General features: G+C 43.9%; 1 protein-coding gene and 1 pseudogene across 3 annotated transcripts in view; one reads left to right on the top strand and one right to left on the bottom strand.

Annotated features, from left to right (window-relative positions):
- LOC114696512 (minichromosome maintenance complex component 3 associated protein) overlaps positions 1-19,135 on the top strand; it is a 55,556-nt gene that overhangs the window by 5,694 nt on the left and 30,727 nt on the right. For 2 of the 3 annotated variants that reach the window (XM_028874282.2, XM_028874280.2), the window contains exons 6-14: positions 2,902-3,095; positions 5,510-5,649; positions 6,313-6,510; positions 6,806-7,074; positions 8,721-8,883; positions 15,126-15,286; positions 16,267-16,508; positions 16,829-17,028; positions 17,671-17,771. In XM_028874282.2, coding sequence (XP_028730115.1) covers positions 2,902-3,095; positions 5,510-5,649; positions 6,313-6,510; positions 6,806-7,074; positions 8,721-8,883; positions 15,126-15,286; positions 16,267-16,508; positions 16,829-17,028; positions 17,671-17,771 — 1,668 coding nt within the window. The remainder of the gene's footprint in view (positions 1-2,901; positions 3,096-5,509; positions 5,650-6,312; positions 6,511-6,805; positions 7,075-8,720; positions 8,884-15,125; positions 15,287-16,266; positions 16,509-16,828; positions 17,029-17,670; positions 17,772-19,135) is intronic. The other variant, XM_037200115.1, reaches the window with a different exon arrangement.
- On the bottom strand, positions 13,940-14,398 carry LOC114696514 (annotated as a pseudogene).

Genomic DNA, 19,135 nt, shown 5'->3' with positions numbered 1-19,135 from the left:
GCAGGGCCAGGAAGAGCTGCTTTTGAATCCCCTCCCCGACAGTGAGCATGGTCAGAGGGATGGTTCGGGGATAGCCAATCTGAGCAGTTGCCAGCTTCAGGGGCGATTCTGTTTTATTCTGATATTCCCCAGGAGCCTGGATTTTGAGAAAGCCCTCTTTGGTGCAGGCCTAACTTCAAACAGATTTTCTTAGGGAAAGCCTTATCACAAAGCTACTATTTCTGTCCTAGTCCTTTACTTAAAAAAAAATATTTAGCTGGGTGGAATCAGTGCATGCCTTTAGTCCCAGCATTCAGGAGGCTGAGGCAGGTGGATTTTGGAGTTCAAGGCCAGCCTGGTGTACAGAGTGAGTTCCAGGATAGGCAGGACTACACAGAGAAACCCTGTCTCAAAAAACAAGCAGAAATTACTTCTTTTTATTTTATGCCTGTGTCTACGTGTGTATATACACCACTTAGCACAACAGAGACTCTGTCTGTACAGGGCCACCCACTCCATGGGGAGCATAGAATGTGGTGCCCTATTCAAGTTATCCTCATGTCTCCTCTCCTGTCTCTCTCAGTCCCACACCCCTGGCATGTAAATGCACACGTGGTAACTTTCCCTTTTATATGTCCAATTGAACTGGTTGTGGTAGTGTGTATTTGTTTGTTTGTTTGGTTGGTTGGTTGGTTTTTTTTTTCGAGATAGGGTTTCTCTGTGTAGCCCTGCCTGTCCTGGAACTCACTCTGTAGTCCAGGCTGGCCTTGAACTCACAGAGATCCACCTGCCTCTGCCTTCCAAGTGCTGGGATTGAAGGCTGCACCACCACTGCTGGCTGCATATTTGTAGTTCTAGCACTTAGGAGGTTGAGTCAGGAGGTTGATGGCCAGCCTGGGTTATGTGAGACCGTGTTTCAAAAAAAAAAAAAAAAAAGTCTAACTGGCTGTAAAAGTACGCATCCCTACTAATCACTTGTGACGGTTTCTGCATGAGTTTAGGTAGCCCAGCTTATCTCAGGAGATGGTTTCCTTTGGACTGTGGTGTCCTGGCACTTGGTACAGGCTTGATTGTTTCTCAGTCAGCATAGCCTTTTTGTTTGTCTAAGGAACTCTTTCCCTGAAGCATATCCCCTAGGTGGTCTGAGATATAGGACACCCTCTTTCACACGGACCTGCTTTGACAGGTCTCTTTTAATCCTCTTAGTCTTTTCACCAGTACCTTTTTTTTTTTTTTCTCACATTCTGGTTTGTAGTCCACAGCTTAGTTGCTGGCCTGCTTTTGCTCATTACTTTGTCTACCTTTTTTTTTTTTTTTTTTTGGAGACAGGGTTTCTCTGTGTAGCTTTGCGCCTTTCCTGGAACTCACTTGGTAGCCCAGGCTGGCCTCGAACTCACAGAGATCTGCCTGGCTACCACCCGACCTACCTTTCTTATTTTTATGGGTTTGAAGTTTATTTACCATGTCCATGCCTGGAGCCTGTAGAGGTCAGAAGAGGGTGCCAAATTCCATAGAATAGAAGCTGCTCTTGGGAACTTGGTGCTGAGTGAGCATGTGGGTTTGACCCCATTTACAGCCACTTAGTTCTTAGCAGGTCCTTGTCTAGAATCACCCTGCCCCTCATGGCCGTTAGTGACCAGAATAAAATGCATTAGTTAACTGTGAATGGGTGACAGAGCAGATCGGGTCAGAGCCATTTCTCAGAGCATGGGAGTGTACTGTCAGTGGGTTCTCCGTCATCTAAAGGGTGGTATCTGAAAAGTGCAATAAAAGCCTCCTAACTTCAACACAGGAAGAAATGCTCGATCTGGGCAGGGCTCTGCACCACCCATTTATAATCCTCAAAATAGACATCTCTCTAGCTTTAGTTTTTAATTGCTTGTATACATGTATACATGTTTTATCTGTATGTATGACACATGTATTCAGTGCTGGAGGTGGCCAGAAGAGGGTATCAGACCCTCTGGAATTTAGAGTTACCAGACAATTGTTAGCTACTGTGTGAGTGCTGGGAACCAAACTTGGGTCCCCTGTAAGAGCAGCAAACGCTCTTAACCACTGAGCCATCTCTCGGCACCCTTCCCCTCTTTTTTTTTTTTTTTTTTTTTTTTTTTTGAGACACGGTCTTATCTCTTTCAGACTAGCCTGGGTCCTCTGTTGCATTTTTCTTGTCCCACCTACCCCCTTTCTGATACAGGGTCTCACCTACACCAGACTGTCCTAGTATTCATTGTATAGTGGAAGATGACTTTGGACTCCCCTTATCTCCTGCTTCCGCTTACTCAGTAATGGGACTATAGGCATGTACCGCCACACCCCATGTATGAAGTGCTGAGGTTTGAACCCAGGGCTCTGCATGCTGGGCAAGCACTCTCCCAACCTGAGTTACATTCTAATCCCTTGTCTCATTTTTTTTTAAGTATGAAATACTTCAGAATTATTAAGAGCCAATAAATCTAACACCTTTGTTCACAGCACTGTCGTCCCCCCTTCTTAGAGTCTGGCTAGTTGCTCAGCCTAACCTCAGATTACCGGCTCAAGCAATCCTGTGTCAGCCTTCTTAAGTTGTTGGAGCAACAGCTTTATTTTTTTATTTTAATTAAAAATGAAAGAAATCTCATCACCAACTTTGTTTAGGTTTTGTTTATTTTGTTTTATTTGAGGGAAGGAGAGTTGAGACAGGGTCTTACCTGCAGCTCTGATTGTCCTGGAACTCACTATGTAGATAAGTTGGCATCAAACTCCTAGAAATCCCCCTGAATCTGCCTCCCTAGTACTGGGATTAAAGTCATGTGCCACTGTGCCTGGCTGGCTTCTTTGGTTTTGATGCTGTACTTTCTTAGCTTTAGAGGACCAAAAAGTCTTGAAAGATTCAGAAGTGGAAATGATACAGGGGCCATGAATGTGTTGCTTTCTCTGTAGCTCTCCAGTGAAGAAACCAAGCCTTCTAAAGATCCACCAGTTTGAGGCAGACCCTTTTGACTCTGGATCTGAGGGCCCCGAGGGCCTTGGTTCTTCATGTGTGTCATCTCTTAGCATCCTGATAGGGACTGTGGCTGAGACGTCTGAGGAGAAGTACCGCCTTCTGGACCAGAGAGACCGAATCATGCGGCAAGGTATGGTGCACAGAGATGAAAGTTCCAGAGTCCCTGGCAAGGTTGTGAGGCAGTTTCTGAGGAGCCACAGTGGCTCCATGGCCATTGAGTCTTGGGATTTCTTCTATGCTATGACTGGTATGACTTCCTGGAGGTGGGAGCTATGTGTGTACTAATGTGTGATGAGTGCATATGTTTACCTATGTATAGGAGTATATGAGGAATTACAATGATTGCTGGTAGAAAGGGAGAAGGTGTTTGTAATGCAGAAATGAGAGATGATGTGTATGTTCAACTGTGAATACATTACTTCAAACAATGTTAAATTAACATTCCAAATATATAGTGAAAATCCATGTACTCTTTACAGTTTTTTTTTAAACTTTTTTTCTTTTTAAAAATTTATTTTTATTTCATGTGCATTGGTGTTAGACCTGCATATCTAGCTGTGTGGTGATGTCAGATCCCTTGGAACTGGAGTTACAGACAGTTGTGAGGTGCCATGTTGGTGCTGGGAATTGAACCCGGGGTCCTCTGGAAGAGCAGGCAGTGCTCTTAACCTCTAAGCCATCTACCCCTACAATTTTTTTCTTAATTTTCAAGTGTATTTTTTTTTTAACAGCTATATAGCCCATGCTGGCCTAGAGCTTAAAATTCTCCTCTTTCAGCCTCCCAAGTACTGGGTTAGACATATCTGTCACACCTGGCAGAATTTTCTTTTTAAAAGCTGAGAATAATTGTAATAATCACAGAGCTTTCTTAAGATGATAATGAAAACTGCTGCCATAATTTATAGAATTGGTGATCATTTCTAATAAACTTATTGTCTTGGTTAAGGTTTCTGTTGCTGCAATGAAACACCATGACCAGAAAGCAAGTTGGGGAGGAAAGGGTTTATTTGGCTTACACTTCCATATCGCTGTCTATCATTGAAGGAAGTCAGGACAGGAATTCAAGCAGGACAGGAACCTGAAGGCAGGAGCTGATGCAGAGGCCATGGAGGGGTGCTGCTTACTGGCTTATTCCCGATGGCTTATTCAGCCTGCTTTTTATAGCACCCAGGACCACTAGCCCAGGAATGGCACCGTCCACAATGGGCTGGACCCTCCCCCATTAATCACTAATTAAGAAAATGTTCTACAGGCTTGCCTAGAGCCTGATTTTTGTGGAGGCATTTTCTTAATTGAGGTTCCCTCCTTTCAATGACTTTTGTTTGTGTCAAGTTGACATAAAAATATCTAGCACACTTATTACAAGGAAAGCCTGGCTGGGTCGCACATATCTGCCCTCCCAGAACCTGGGATGATTGTACTGTTCTGCAACTCCAGCCCTCTGGAGGCAGAGGCAGGACATTCTGGTCTGCACAGTGAGTTCCAAGGTAGCCTGAGCTGTGTAGTGGTGCCCTGTCACAAAAGCAAAAACAAAAAAATTCAAATAAACTTATACTAATTATTGCAGTTTTTAAAAGTATAACTAAAATGTGTATATGGTATGTTGTCCAGTTTCCTTCAAAACTTTTCATTCTGTTAGTAAAAATAATGGTATACTTACTCAGGTGGGCACCCAGCTAACTTACATTATATAATTCTGAATACTGAGACAATCTTAGAATACTGGTATATTTTGAATATTTGTATTTAACAGTTCTTTTAATTTTTAAATTTTATATATTTATTTTGAGATATAGTCTTACTATGTAGCCCCTGGCTGTCCTCAAACTCATGGAGATCCATCTGCCTTTGCTTCCCAAATGCTGGGATTAAAGATGTGTGCCACTGATGTCCAGCCCACAAATTTATTCTTTGATTAATTTCCTGTTTTACTACTGAGGCCGCGATAAGAATTACAGAATGCAGGGCTGGAGAGATGGCTCAGAGGTTAAGAGCACTGGCTGTTCTTCCAGAGGTCCTGAGTTCAATTCCCAGCAACCACATGGTGGCTCACAACCATCTATAATAGATCTGGTGCCCTCTTCTGACCTGAAGGGATACATGCATGCAGAACACTCTATACATAATAAATAGATAAATAAATCTTAAAAAAAAGAATTACAGAATGCTGGCAGAGCACATACCTTTAAGTGGAAGTGATGGCATGCCCAGTCTGTTTTTAAAATTTTTTAAATTTGTTTTTATTTTATGTGTAGGAGTGCTTTGCCTACATGTATGGCTATATATCACTTGTGTGCCTCATGCCCAAGAAGGCCAGGTCCCCTTGAACTGGAGTCACAGACAGTTGTGAGGTGCCATGTGGGTGCTATTCTGAACTCACGTGGTCCAGGCTGGCCGCAGAATCTCCTGCCTCAGCCTCCTGAGTGCTGGGTTCTAGGCAGTGTGTGTGTTTGTTTTCTTTTTTCCTTTTATGGAACTACACTTTGGTGAATTCTTAGTACTCATGTGGTACACATACTGTTGCCTTTGGCTTGCTGTCTTTAGCTCGGGTGAAGAGGACTGATCTGGACAAGGCAAGGGCATTTGTTGGAACGTGCCCTGATATGTGTCCTGAGAAGGAGCGGTACTTGCGGGAAACCCGGAGCCAGCTAAGCGTGTTTGAAGTGGTCCCAGGGACTGACCAGGTAGGGCTGTGTCCTAATGAGCTTTGTTATTTTTTTTTCATTGTTTTGATTTTTAAAAATATATGTATTACTCTGTAAATGGTATGTGTGCGCTCCCGCATGTGTGCCACAATGTGTATAAGAGGATAACTTAGAGGAATTGGTTCTCTCACTATGTGGGCTCTGAAGATTGAACTCAGGTCATCAAGTGCCCTTACCCATAATGACCTATCGCGCTGGGTCTCTATTTTCTGCTTGTTTCTGATTTTGTTTTTTGAGACAGGTCCCTCTATATGGTCTTGGTTGTCCTGGAACTCATTCTGTGACCAGGCTTCCAAGTGCTGGGATTGAAGGCATGTGCCACCGCCAAGAGGCACTATTTTTGTTTTTAATGTGGACCTTGAGATGTGTTCTGTTCCTTGAAGCCCCTTTACCTGTTACGTCTGTGCTTTGGGTAGGCAGATGGGTCTTCACACATTCCTGCTCCTGTGATACTCTGGACTCCTTGTTATATTTGCCTGGATTTATATGATCCTTAAAATTTGTCACCTTTAGCAGAGCATTTTCATTTAAAAACTATATTCCCAAGCATTGATCTCATGTGGGTGTGTATGTGATTTCCTCCTGCATTTTAAGGTCAAAAAACCTGCCACGAAACAGTTTGTCCCCACTCCTTGCCCCCAGGTGGACCATGCAGCAGCCGTGAAAGAGTACAGCCGGTCCTCTGCAGATCAGGAGGAGCCCCTGCCGCACGAGCTGAGGCCCTCAGCAGTTCTCAGCAGGACCATGGACTACCTGGTGACCCAGATCATGGACCAAAAGGAAGGCAGCCTTCGGGACTGGTATGACTTCGTGTGGAACCGCACTCGGGGTATACGGAAGGTATGGTCTCCCTCCAGTCAAATGACTGGGAAATCCATGTATATTCACAAATTGAATTTTTAACTTTTTGTTTTTTACAGTTATTTTTGTCTGAAACAAAAATATAATTTTATTTGAGCCATTACAAACTGTATTTGATTGTGTTACATGGGTTAGTCTCAAGTTGAAATGTTGAATTACTCATCAGCGTCATTTTTTAACAAAGTTGACTTTTCATGGATCGTGTGTGTATGTGGCTTGTATGTAGTGATCAGTGCATGTGTGCATATGTAATCCTCCCCTCTAATCTGAACAGGACATCACACAGCAGCACCTCTGTGATCCCCTGACGGTGTCTCTGATCGAGAAGTGTACACGGTTTCATATCCATTGTGCCCACTTCATGTGTGAGGAGCCCATGTCCTCCTTCGATGCCAAGATCAACAATGAGAATATGACCAAGTGTCTACAGAGTCTGAAGGAGATGTACCAGGACCTGAGGAACAAGGGTGTTTTCTGTGCCAGTGAAGCTGAGTTCCAGGGCTACAATGTCCTGCTCAATCTCAACAAAGGAGACATTTTGAGGTGTGTTTTCAGATTCAGAAGTTGGGCTTTGATTTATTAGAAAGTCCATGGTGCAGTTGCCACACTGAGCCAGGGGTAAATGAGTGCCAGCATGTACTGAGACCAGCATGCCGTGTGTAATCCCTTCACGTTCATTCTGAGAGGGACCCTCTTGGTGACACAGCTGGGAGACTAGGACATGGAGGTAGGAAGTCCCCTTAGTGTCCTTAGCAGTTCAGTTAGAAGGGAAGTTAAATGAAATCAAACTGGATCAGTTACTGGAGTGAGAGAATTTGAAATGCTGGGTTGATATTTCAGTAGACCTTTAGATAAGAAAGAAAAACTGTAGATTTGTCTGCACCCATCTTTGGTAAGCTAAACTCTGGTAACCATTGCCTTCTTTTAGTTGCAAAAATCCCTTATTTATATTGAAATCAGTTGTTTTGTGTTTTTCCCCTCTCTCCCCTCTTCCTCCTCCCCTCCTTTATTTCCTCTCTCTTCCTTTTGACATAATCTCACTGTGGGGTGTGACCCAAATTGGCCTCAAATTTGAGATTTCTTGCCTCTGCCTTCTGAGTGCTGGGATTATATTTGTGCACTGCCATGCTTAACTGCAAAATTTTTTTTTTTTTTTTGGTTAATATTTTCTCCAGGAACCTGTTGTTATAGGCCTATATATATGGTTGATTTAAGCTTTACAGCAGATAACAAGTTATAGAAATTGGCTGGTAGTCTTTTCATATATGACAAACATTTGTACCCAGTTTGAATAATGCAGTTAAAAAAAATTGTTTGGTCGGGGAGGGCAGCTGTTTTTTGAGACTGGGTTTCTCTCTATTTCTGGCTGTCCTGGAACTCACTCTGTAGCCTAGGCTGGCCTCTTACTCACAAGAGATCCGCCTGCCTCTGCCTCCCGAGTGCTGGGATTAAAGGCGTGTGCCGCCGCCGCCGCCGCCGCCCGGCTTTTTTTTTTTTCATTATTTCAAGACAGGGTTTCTCTGTGTAGTGCTGGCTGTCCAGGAACTCGCTCCATATACTAGGCTTGAACTCAGATCTGCCTCCTAAGTGCTGGGATTAAAGGTGCATCCACCATACCCAGCTGTTTATCATCTTTTTAAGATCTTTGTTTATTATTATTTTTAATTGTGTATAGTGTGTGTCTATGTGTAAGCATATGCATGTGAATGCAGGTTCCTGTAGAGACTAGAGGAGGATGTCAAATATCCTGGAGCTGAAGTTACAGGCAGTTGAGAGCCACCTGACTTGGGTGCTGGGAACCAAACTTGGGTCCTTTGCAAGAATAGCAAGTGCTTTTAACCTCTGAGCCATCTCTCCAGCCTCACAGTTTATTATCTTTTTAAAGAAAAGCTCTTAAAACCACACCTGTAATCCTATCTGAAGTTTAAGGTCATCTTTGGCTGCAGAGTGAATTTGAAGCCCATCTGGGATACATAAGATTCTATCTCAAAAAGAAAAGAGGAAGAAAGATAGAGGAAGGAGGACCCGTGTGTGTCAGTTGAGTGTGTGAGTGGCAGCTCTGATTATGGGACTTAGATTTCGGTGGTTGTCACCATTCAGACTCCCCGTCTCGGTATTGCTGAAATCTAGCTGTTTGATCAGAGTGACTTAAATCACCATTCTAACGCTTGTGCCTCCTTAACTTACAGGGAAGTTCAGCAGTTCCACCCTGATGTTAGGAACTCCCCCGAGGTGAAGTTTGCTGTCCAGGCTTTTGCTGCATTGAACAGTAATAATTTCGTGAGATTTTTCAAACTGGTCCAGTCTGCGTCTTACCTGAACGCGTGCCTGTTACACTGTTACTTTAATCAGGTGAGTGGAACCACTGCTAGCAACATAGGGACAAAAGCAGTAACTGTTGAGGTGTTGACATGCTTCTCTTTTCCTGTATCTTCCAAATGGGCAGGCAGCAGTCAACTCATGGAGCCTGTCACAGCCCAGCAGGGTGTTTCTGGTTTAACCATGGATTATGGGCTCCCATAGATCTCCACTAAGAGCGACCATGCAATGGGAATAGTTCTGTGGCTCACAGAGATCTTTTAATGACAGGTTGAGTTCAACACTATCATCTTCATGAAAACCAACCCCAAACCACAAATCCTATAGTGTACAAAATCCTTAACTTTGAAATTGTTGGTATTAATAAAAATTTTGAGAGGAAAGCCAGGATAACCCAGGGAGATTGTTTGGAAAACACAAAACCAACCAACCGTTTTTGAGTGTTAGGCTGCTGATGCTGAGTTCATTTCAGTAAATATCCGAGTCCTGTTTTTCCACTCTGTTCTGTGCTTTGCCTTGGGACTACAAAGGCATTCAGAAGACCACTTTATTTTATTTTTTAAATTAAGGAGTTTCTTATAAGTTCTTGGTCTTAGTTCCAGTCAGTTTGTTAGCTCCAGCTCTTTGAATTGGCTTGGAGATTCCAGTAGAGGGCCAGCTTAGTCTTCTACAGGTATTGGCACAGTGAGAAATAACGGGTACTGTGACTCTTCCCCAGTGTGCCCTGCCCATGAACATACTGTTTCAGTTGGGCATGGAGTGATTCTGCTTGGCCTCTGCTGATAGGAGAGGGACTGTCTGGAGGTTACTGTCTATACACACACACACTCCTAAATATAAGGACAGCCTGCTCAGTCTGGATAATCTTACTTGTCTATACGTTTTCAGGGCTCATCATTGGTATTAGATAATCAGTTGGTGTGCTCTTCTTGAGGAGGACGATTTCTTCCCACTCTCAGCATCCTTTAGTTGCCTGTAGTGCTTTGTGTAGGGTTGAGGCCACCTTGGCTTTTCTCTGTTCACATTAGTATCTATTGTCCTTGTTCAGCTCATGTATAATAGTCATGTTGGGGAGACTTCATGGATGTAGCTTCTGCTGTCTGTAGTAGACACAATCTTGTGACGAACTCCCCATTCCTTTGGCTTTTACAATCTTTCTGCCCCTTCTTCCACAATGTTCCCTGAGTGTGGGAGTGGTATTGTAGATGACCCCTTGGGACTGGACTCAACAACTTTGCATTTTGATTGGTTGTGGTTTTCTATAATTGCCTCTGTCTGCTGCAAAGAGAAGTGTCCTCGATGAGGGGTAAGGACTACACAGGACAAATTTTAGTAAGGCAGCAGTTACAGGTTCTCCTCCAATATCCATGACTACTAGTAGTTGGCTAGGTTTCCTGTACCAGGCATGATTTCTCTCTGACTGAGCCGGCCTTAGGTCAAATTAGAGAGCTGTTGGTTATCACCAAGGTGTGTGTGCCACTACTGCCCTAGGGTTATTGGTTCATATGTGTCATAGCTGAGTAGACTGTTGGTTGCTTTTGGAAGCTTGCAGGGCGCCTTCTGGTACTATGAAAGCTAGTTCTCAGGGAAGAAGCATTCAGGTCAGTTTCAGCTCAGGGGCCTCTGGGTCCTGTGTCTAAACTGCATGGTGTTTTCAGCAGTAGGGAATTAACCTTCCACCTCTGGAGAGCAACCAAGGGCAATAGCAATAACTTGTAATGTTTTGGGAGTCTCTTGGAAAACCCTGACCAACAACTCCCAGAAGGGCTTTTCATACCTGGTGCTGACATTTCTATTATGCTCTTTGGTTCTTGGAGGGAACATTGTAAGCTCAGATGGGAAATTTTTACTTAAGCTATATATGTTTGTTTATACACTAACTTAAGTATATTACAGGTATTTCTACTTTTGTTAGATAAATAAATATTTATCTATTTATTTATTTATTGAAGTAGGGTCTCTATGTAGCTCTGGTTGTCCTGGACCTCTTTATGTAGATCAGGCTGACCTTGAACTCACAGAGATCCACCTGCCACTGCCTTCCAAGTGCTGGGATTAAAGATGTTCACCTTTCTGCCAAGTTTTTTTTTCTGTTTTAAAGATTTACTTCTTTTTGTATTTTAAGTGTATGAGTATTTGCATACATGTATGTCTGTGTACCATGTGCATGTAGTGCTCATGGAGGACAGAATGGGGTCAGATCCCCTGGAACTGGAGTTTGTGAGTTCCTATATGAGTACTGGGAACCAAACTTGGGTCCTGTGGAAGAGCAGCCAATGCTCTAAACTGCTGAGCCATCTCTCCAGCTGCTGATACAGGTATTTTTAGGTAGATAGTTGATAGTTGGATTCCTTACAACTTTTCCAGACATTTGTATTGTTATTTGCTCTTTCTTCCCTCCTCACTAAGTAGAGTTCCCATTCTCTTCCTTTTCTCCCATCTGTACCTGTACCCGGCCATTCCCCTCCCTATTGCTCCTGCACTCCCTACTCCTGCAACGCTCTCGTTTGCTTTGCTGGTTTCTGTGGTTACTATGGGCTGTGTACTCACACCTGAAGATTTGGAGCCAGGCTCCTCAGGTGAGAGAAAACATGCAATGCTTGTCTTTCTGAGTCTGGGTCACCTCACGCAGTATGATCTTTTCTAGTTTCCTCCATTTGCCTGCAGAGTTCTTAATTTCATTTTCCTTTATAGCTTAATGGTATTCTGTAGTGTATATCACATTTTCATTATCCATTTGCAAGTTGAAGGAAATTTAGGTTGTTTCTTTTTCTTAGCTTTTGTGAATAGGTTAGTAATGAACATGGCTGAATAAGTATCTGTGGAGTAGGATGTCAAGTCTTTGGGCATATGGTAGGTTTATTTTTGAGACTTCTCCACACTGATTTCCATAGTGTCTGGACCAACCCGCAACCTCACCAACAGTGAATGACAGTTCCTTCCCTCCACACTTCCTCCAGTATTTATTGTTAGTTACTTTGTTGATCTTGGCCATTCTGACTAGGGAAAGATGAAATCTCAAAGTTGTTTTGATTTGCATTTCCCTAATTGCTAGGAATGATGAACATTTCTTGAGATATTTCTTAGCCATGTTTTTTTTTTTTTTTTTTTTTTTTCTCGTTTGAGAACTCTCTGTTCATGTTCCAGGCCCATTTTTTTTTTTTTTTTTTTTTTTTTTTTTTTACAATTTAAGGTCATATTTATTTAAAAATAAAAGCAAGAAATCAACAATAACTTTCAAAAAAACTGCAAATTCCACTTGGAGTTCAATATACCAACAGATAATCTGCATTTCATTGTAATATACCTTGCTGTGCTGACAACTTCATTACATTAGGTTGTGAGGCTATCACAGAAAGTCTCACGTCTTTCACAACAGGATTCCTTGCTACCTTAGAGAGTAATTTCTGAATTACTTAATAAATTACTGATGCTCAAACCCTTATGTCAGAATCTGCATCATCTATGATAACCTAATCAAGATAGGTCTCAGTTTCTAGGAATATAAAAAGTATTCCTAAAGCATACAGAAAAAGTGGAATTAGCATTGGAAGTGTGACATAGCTGAATTCTAAACCTGGTCTCACTATGCACTTATGTACCAATTGTTTGGTAAAGTATTGAAAATTGCATTATTTTTATGTCTGTAACTTTACCACCAGACATTCACACTGATATAATTCTAACTCCTACTATACTTCAAATTCTTTCAAAACAGAGCCTGCACACAACATGACCATTTTCCTTCTTCTCATGGGTTTTTGTTTTATCATTCAATTATGGCTTACGTGCTTTTTTATTCAAAACAAATGATTTCCAAAATATCTATGTCTAACCTAAAGAAGCTATAAATGTTACCTTGCGTAGTAAAATCAACTTTAGTGATGTGGCTTGATAATGTATCCTGAGATTGGAAATACCCTAAATACTATGTGAGCCCAGAGTAACCAGGAAGATTGTTCTGAAGAGAAAATGGAAGCATAACGTCTTAGTTAGGGCTACCATTGCTGTGATGTAACATCATGACCAAAAGCAAAATGGAGAGGAAATGGTTTATTTGGCTTACACTTTCACATCACAGTCCATCACTGAAGGAAGTTTGAGCTGGAACTCAAAAGGGGCAGGAACCTAGAGACTGGAGCTGATATTGAGGCCATGAAGGAGTGTTGCTTACTGACTTGCTCCTCACAGCTTGTTCAGCTTTCTTTCTTTTTTTTTTTTTTTTTTTTTTTTTTTCATCTCTCAGGGTCTTTAATAGGGGAGTTTGAATTGCTTGTATTAGTAAATGATGGCCTGTGTGTAAGATGGTGCTGGAGAATCATCTGCACCCTGGCTGCCAGGCCCATTTTTTTAATGGGTCAATTTTTTGTTGTTGCTTTTGATTCTTTGTTTCTGAGTTCTTTGTGTATTCTGGATATTCATCCTCTGTCAGATGTATGGCTGGCGAAGATCCCCTCCCATTCTGTGGCTTCCTCTCCATCCTGTTGATTGTTTCTTTAGCTTTTAGTTTGATGAAGTTCCACTTGTCAGTTGTTGGCCTTAATTCTTGGGCAGATGGAGTCCTGTTCAGAATGTCCTTTCCTACATCTGTGTCATGTAGGGTACTGCCTCTGTTTTATTCTAGCCATTTCAGGTTTCACATTTAGGTCTTTGATCAAGCTGGAGCTAGTTTGTGTGTGTGTGTGTGTGTGTGTGTGTGTGTGTGTGTGTGTGTGTGTGTGTAAGGTGAGAGTGACAAGTCTAATTTCATTCTTTTGCACATGGACATGCAGTTTCCTCAACACCATTTGTTAAAGATGCTTTCTTTTCTCCAGTGTGTGCTTTTGGCATCTCTGTTAAACATCCAGTGGCTGAAGTCACATGCACTTGATCTTGTTCCATTGTCTACATGTCTACACTCTAGCTCCAGCAAGGAGTCTTTGATCAGTTTGCTTGCTGTTGTTAGATTTGACTGTCACCAACACAGCCGGAATTCTGGGACAAATGAAAACATTACTAAGGACCTACCTCTTAGGGAATTCTGTGCATTTGTCAAGTGGAACTTACAGTTACTATTTTTTTTTTTAACTGAATTTTTTCTTTTCAAATTTTTTGCAGTTTATTTGTCCTCTCCTTAGAAATTTGCACCATCACAGCAGATCAAGTCATTGCAGAATCTCCACTTCTGTTGCTGAGTCTAGGTCACTTTTTGCCAGCACCACCGTTGGCCTTTGCAGCCCCCCTGACCTTCCTCATCTTCTTGGGTTCCTCCCTGTTTTCTGGAGGTCCTTTTCTTCTCAAAAGGGCCGTGTCTCTCAAGTCTGTGTATAGGCTCAAGCTTCTTTACATAATTCAGAGAATCATATATCAAGCCAAAGTCTTTCCACTGCCCACATGTTTTGAATGTGGTGGTGATATCTGGTGTTGTTTTGTACACTTTGGCTAGCTCTTCCTGACTTTTTGTTTTGGATACTGTTGCCTTCCCAGGGGGGAGGACATCAGTGACCGTTTGTTTCCTCTGAAGCAGTTGGTTCGCCATTAACTTCCTGGTCCTGATCATTACTGTGTCAAAGAGGCAGAAAGTAGTTATTATTTTTTATTTTATTTTGTTTTTTTCTAGACAGGGTTTCTCTGTGTAGCTTTGGTGCCCGTCCTGGATCTCGTTCTGTAGACCGGTGGGCCTCTAACAGAGATCGCCTGGCTCTGCCTCCTGAGTTCTGGGATTAAAGGCGTGCACCACCACCACTGCCTGGCTGTTATTATTTTTTGAATGAGTAATGTTACTATAATGTTGACTGCTGTAGGCAACTTTAAATAAGTAGAATCTGGATTTTTTTTTTTTTTTTTTTTTTTTTTTTTTTTTTTTTGGTGTTTCGAGACAGGGTTTCTTTGTGTGTAGCCGTGGCTGCCCTGGAACTCGATCTATAGACCAGGTTGGCATTGAACTCACAGAAATCCACCTGCTTCTGCCTCCCAAGTGTTGGTACTAAAGGTGTGCACCACCAGTGTCTGGCCCTTCTGTCTGACTGTATTCTTAATGTTCAGAGTACAATGGGAACAAAACCAACAAAATTCCTATTTCTGCACTACTGATGTGCTAGGAAAGAAACCAGAGCTAAAGATGGTAATGCATAAAGTACATTTAGTAGTAATTATGTACAGTAGGGAAGAAAGGCCGTCTGAGGGAATATGAGCACTGAGAGATGAGGGTGAGCTCTAGGTGCCTAGATAGGGAAATAGGACTGTGCGGCCGGCTGGGTTTCCCTCTGAGCTTACATTGCCATGGCTTCTTTCAGATCCGTAAGGACGCCCTCCGAGCACTCAATGTTGCATACACTGTGAGCACACAACGCTCTACTGTCTTCCCCCTGGATGGTGTCGTACGCATGCTGTTGTTCAGAGATTGTGAAGAGGCAACCAACTTCCTCAATTACCATGGCCTCACTGTAGCTGATGGGTAAGAGCTGAGACTGCACCTGTGCACATGTCTCTTCTGCCCCGCCCCCAACACACACATACACACACACACACACACACACACACACACACAAACACACAAACACACACACACACACACACACACACACACACACACACACACACACGCGCGCTACTTTTTTAAAATTCTGATAAAGGACTACTTGTTGGGCCTTTGAGAAGGCCTGTTTTGTGTACTGCTTCCCTACTATGAACCTAGGGAATATTCCCAAGGCACACATGGGTCCAGACCAAGTTCATTCTTTTGTTTTTGTTTTGTTTTGTTTGAGATAGGGTCTTGCTATGTAGTCCTGGCTGGCCTGAAACTTGCTATGTAGACCAGGCTGGCCTCAGACTCATAGAGATCTGCCTCCCAAATGGTATGATTAAATGTATACACATCCAGGGATTTGAGAATAAAAAGAACCAGACCAAGTTCTTTTTTATTCCCAAATCATTGCTTTTCATCAGTTAGCAGAGAACCTAAAGATAAAGGTTGGGACTTTTCTCCTCTGCTCTTTGAAGATGCCTTTGCCCACCCCTGTTCGGCCCCTGCACCCCTGGCAGCAGAGCTGGGAGTCCAGTAGGCTGTGTCAAGGTACTCTGTACCTGTAATCAGGGCTTGGATGCCCTTGATGCTCACAAACTGTTTTCCAAATAATGGCACCATTACACTGGACATTTGGTTGTGTTTCCTCTTTCTAGTTCTGTCCTCAGGGAAGTCGTGTGACTTTGACTGAGTGGGCTGCCATCACTGAAAGAGGAGCACACTGGTTTGTGTCATTCCACACATAGCTGTTAATGCCCTGGGTCCGGTGATTCCCCAAGGCTGGAAGCTTTCTCTTCTCATATCTGTCCAGTCTTGCTCTAATCAGGGGATCCAGTAGCTGGGTCTGGGGAGGCATAGCTGTCTTCTTTCCCTGCTGACTTCTCCCTGTGGGCTCTTCCTGGTCTGGGTAGCTGTGTTGAGCTGAATCGGTCGGCATTCTTGGAACCAGAGGGATTATCCAAGTCCTGGAAGTCAGTGTTTATTGCCCAGAAGCTGACTGTGTCAGTTGGAGAAGTTGTGAATGGAGGGCCACTGCCTCCTGTACCTCGCCATACACCTGTGTGCAGCTTTAACTCCCAGAATAAATACGTTGGAGAGAGCCTGGCTACGGAGCTGCCCATCAGCACTCAGAGAGCCGGTGCAGACACAGCAGGTGAGTGAACTCTAGTGCATTTTCCCTCTTGAAGTCTCCCTGTTACCAGAAGATTCTGTTAAGGGTTTGGAGGCCTGGCTCTTGGCCAGATGCTTAGATAGCTCTCACTTTGCCTGGGTTCGGAATTTTGACGCCCTTGTTAGTGTTTATGACACCATGATACAGTTTCCACACAAAGCATGTATCATCCTCTGCCATATACCCTTAGGATGGTTGTCAGGAGGGCAGTCCCCTCCTTAGGGTTTGGATAGCTCTGGTCCTTTCGTAGAGATTGTAGTTATGTGGTTCTGGTAACAAGCACCGGCGTGTTTTCTTTCTAGGTGGTGGGAGAAGAGAGGAGTACGAGGCCGAGGTAGATGTGCCACCATTGACTCTCCTCCCACAGCCTCCTCCTGCACCCTCATCCACACCAGTGCTTCACGGCCCCCCACTGGCCCCAGTTGTGGCACCCGGCCTTTTCCAGTCCTCCATGCAGCCTGAGCTGCTGCCTCCAAAGCCTGCACCTGTGTACTCTGAATCGGTAGGGTCTTCTGCAGTAACGCGCCATGAAGTCTAGACATTTGTGTGAGGGGGCTGTGTTACCTGGCCTCACTGGATAGGAGCCAGAATCGGGCAGGTGCGGGGAGGTGGCAGACGTACGGCCATTCCTTCAGGGTGGCTGCAGAGACCCTGTCCTCATCATAGCGGTCAGAACTGCACCCAGTGCCTCCTGCCACAATGCCGGGCTGAACCCGGGCATGTCTCTGCTGGCTGCTGAGTACTTGCTCATGTGTGACACCAGTGGCTGAGCTGACCAGGGCCTGTGGGGTCACAGCACTGCTTTGTGCCTGTAGACAGAGGGTGCTGCACAAGCGACTAGACCTACTGGAGGATCGGGGAGTCTTGAGGGAAAGCCTAAAGGTCACAGAAATTGAGGATTTTGATGTGACCTGGAAATGATGTGTAATGGTGCTGTTGTGGCACCCACAGGACAGTCATGAGCAGGCTTGCCCTGGCACCTTTCTGTTGTTCAGAGGTCTTCCTGAAGACCCCGCACTAAGGTCCCTGTGCTTTACCAGGAAAACTGTAAAAAACTTTCACAAATGTCCACTAAGAAGGCTTCTCCCAAGATGTCTGCCTTGGCAGACAACCTGGTCTAACTCCTGTGCTGGCCTCTCCTTAGGACCTGGTGCAGGTGGTGGACGAGCTCATCCAGGAGGCTCTTCAGGTGGACTGTGAGGAAGTCGGCTCTGCTGGGGCGGCCTACGTAGCCGCAGCTCTGGGGTGAGTGGACCCGACATGCCAGCCGTCTCGCTCGGCTGTTGTTTGATCTCTGGGGACAGCCTTGCCCTTCCTTATAAGCTTTTCTCATTCATCAGCAAGACCCAGTTCTGTGTGCTTAAGATCCACAGTGCCAAGTGCAAGGGCTTCGCACCTCTCCAAGACCTAAATGTTTCCTGTATTCTCCAGGCGGATGTAGTTTCTCTTGTTCCCTCACCTACCTACCTCCCTCCCTCCCTCCCTCCCTCCCTCCCTCCCTCCCTCCCTCCCTCCCTCCCTCCCTTCTCTTTCTTTCTTTCTTTCTTTCTTTCTTTCTTTCTTTCTTTCTTTCTTTCTTTCTTTCTTTCTTTCTTTCTCTTTCTTTTCCTTCCTTCCTTTCCTTTCTTTCCTTCCTTCCTTTCTTTCTTTTCTTTCTCTTTCTTCTTTCCTTCCTTCCTTTCTTTCTTTTTTCTTTCTTTCTTTTCTTTTCTTTTCTTTTCTTTTCTTTTCTTTTCTTTCTCTTTCTCCTTCCTTCCTTCCTTCCTTCCTTCCTTCCTTCCTTCCTTCCTTCCTTCCTTCCTTCCTTCCTTCCTTCCTTTCTTCCTTTCTTCCTTCCTTTCTTTCTTGACAAGGTTCTCTGGAACTTGCTCTGTAGACCAGGCTGGTCTTGAACTCACAGAGATAGGCCTGCCTCTGCCTCCCGAGTGCTGGATTAAAAGCGTGCGCTGCTGCTGCTGCTGCTGCTGCTGCTGCTGCTGCCGCTGCTGCTGCCGCTGCCGCCCACTTCTGACTTTTGTTAGCATGTGATTTCCATTTGTGATTCCTTTTTTTAAATGTTTTGAAATTTATTTATTTACATGTTATTTATTTATTTACTTGTTTATTTTAAATTTTTTGTGTTTGAGTATTTTGCCTGCATGTATGTGTGTATTCCATGCATGCCTGGGGCCTGCAGAGGCCAGCGGAGGGCATCATCTCCCCTGGACCTGGAGTTGCAGACCATTGTGAGGTGCCATGTCAGTACTGAGAATCAAATTCAGATCCTCTGGGAAAATAGCTAGTGTTCCTAACTGCTGAGTCATTTCTCTAGCCCTAGCTCTGAATTTTTTTTTTTTTTTTTTTTTGAGGGGTGGTGCTTTTGAGATAGGGTCTCATTATGTAGGCCAGGCTAGCCTCCAACTCATAGATCTGCCTTCTTTAGCCTCCCTAGTGCTGGGACTGAAGATATGCTCCACCATCCCTATCCCATAGCCTTGAGTACCTGATCTGTCTTCCTTAGCCTCCTGAACACTAGGATTGCAGGCATGTACCATCACGTCCAGGGTGGTGGTTCTTCCTCCTCCTCCCATTCTCTGCTGTTTGTGCTTGAGTTGTAGGAGTTTTCTTAT

Source organism: Peromyscus leucopus, chromosome 16_21 (genome assembly GCF_004664715.2).
Source record: "Peromyscus leucopus breed LL Stock chromosome 16_21, UCI_PerLeu_2.1, whole genome shotgun sequence".
Taxonomy (NCBI): domain Eukaryota; kingdom Metazoa; phylum Chordata; class Mammalia; order Rodentia; family Cricetidae; genus Peromyscus; species Peromyscus leucopus.
This window is presented reverse-complemented; position numbering and strand designations above follow the sequence as displayed.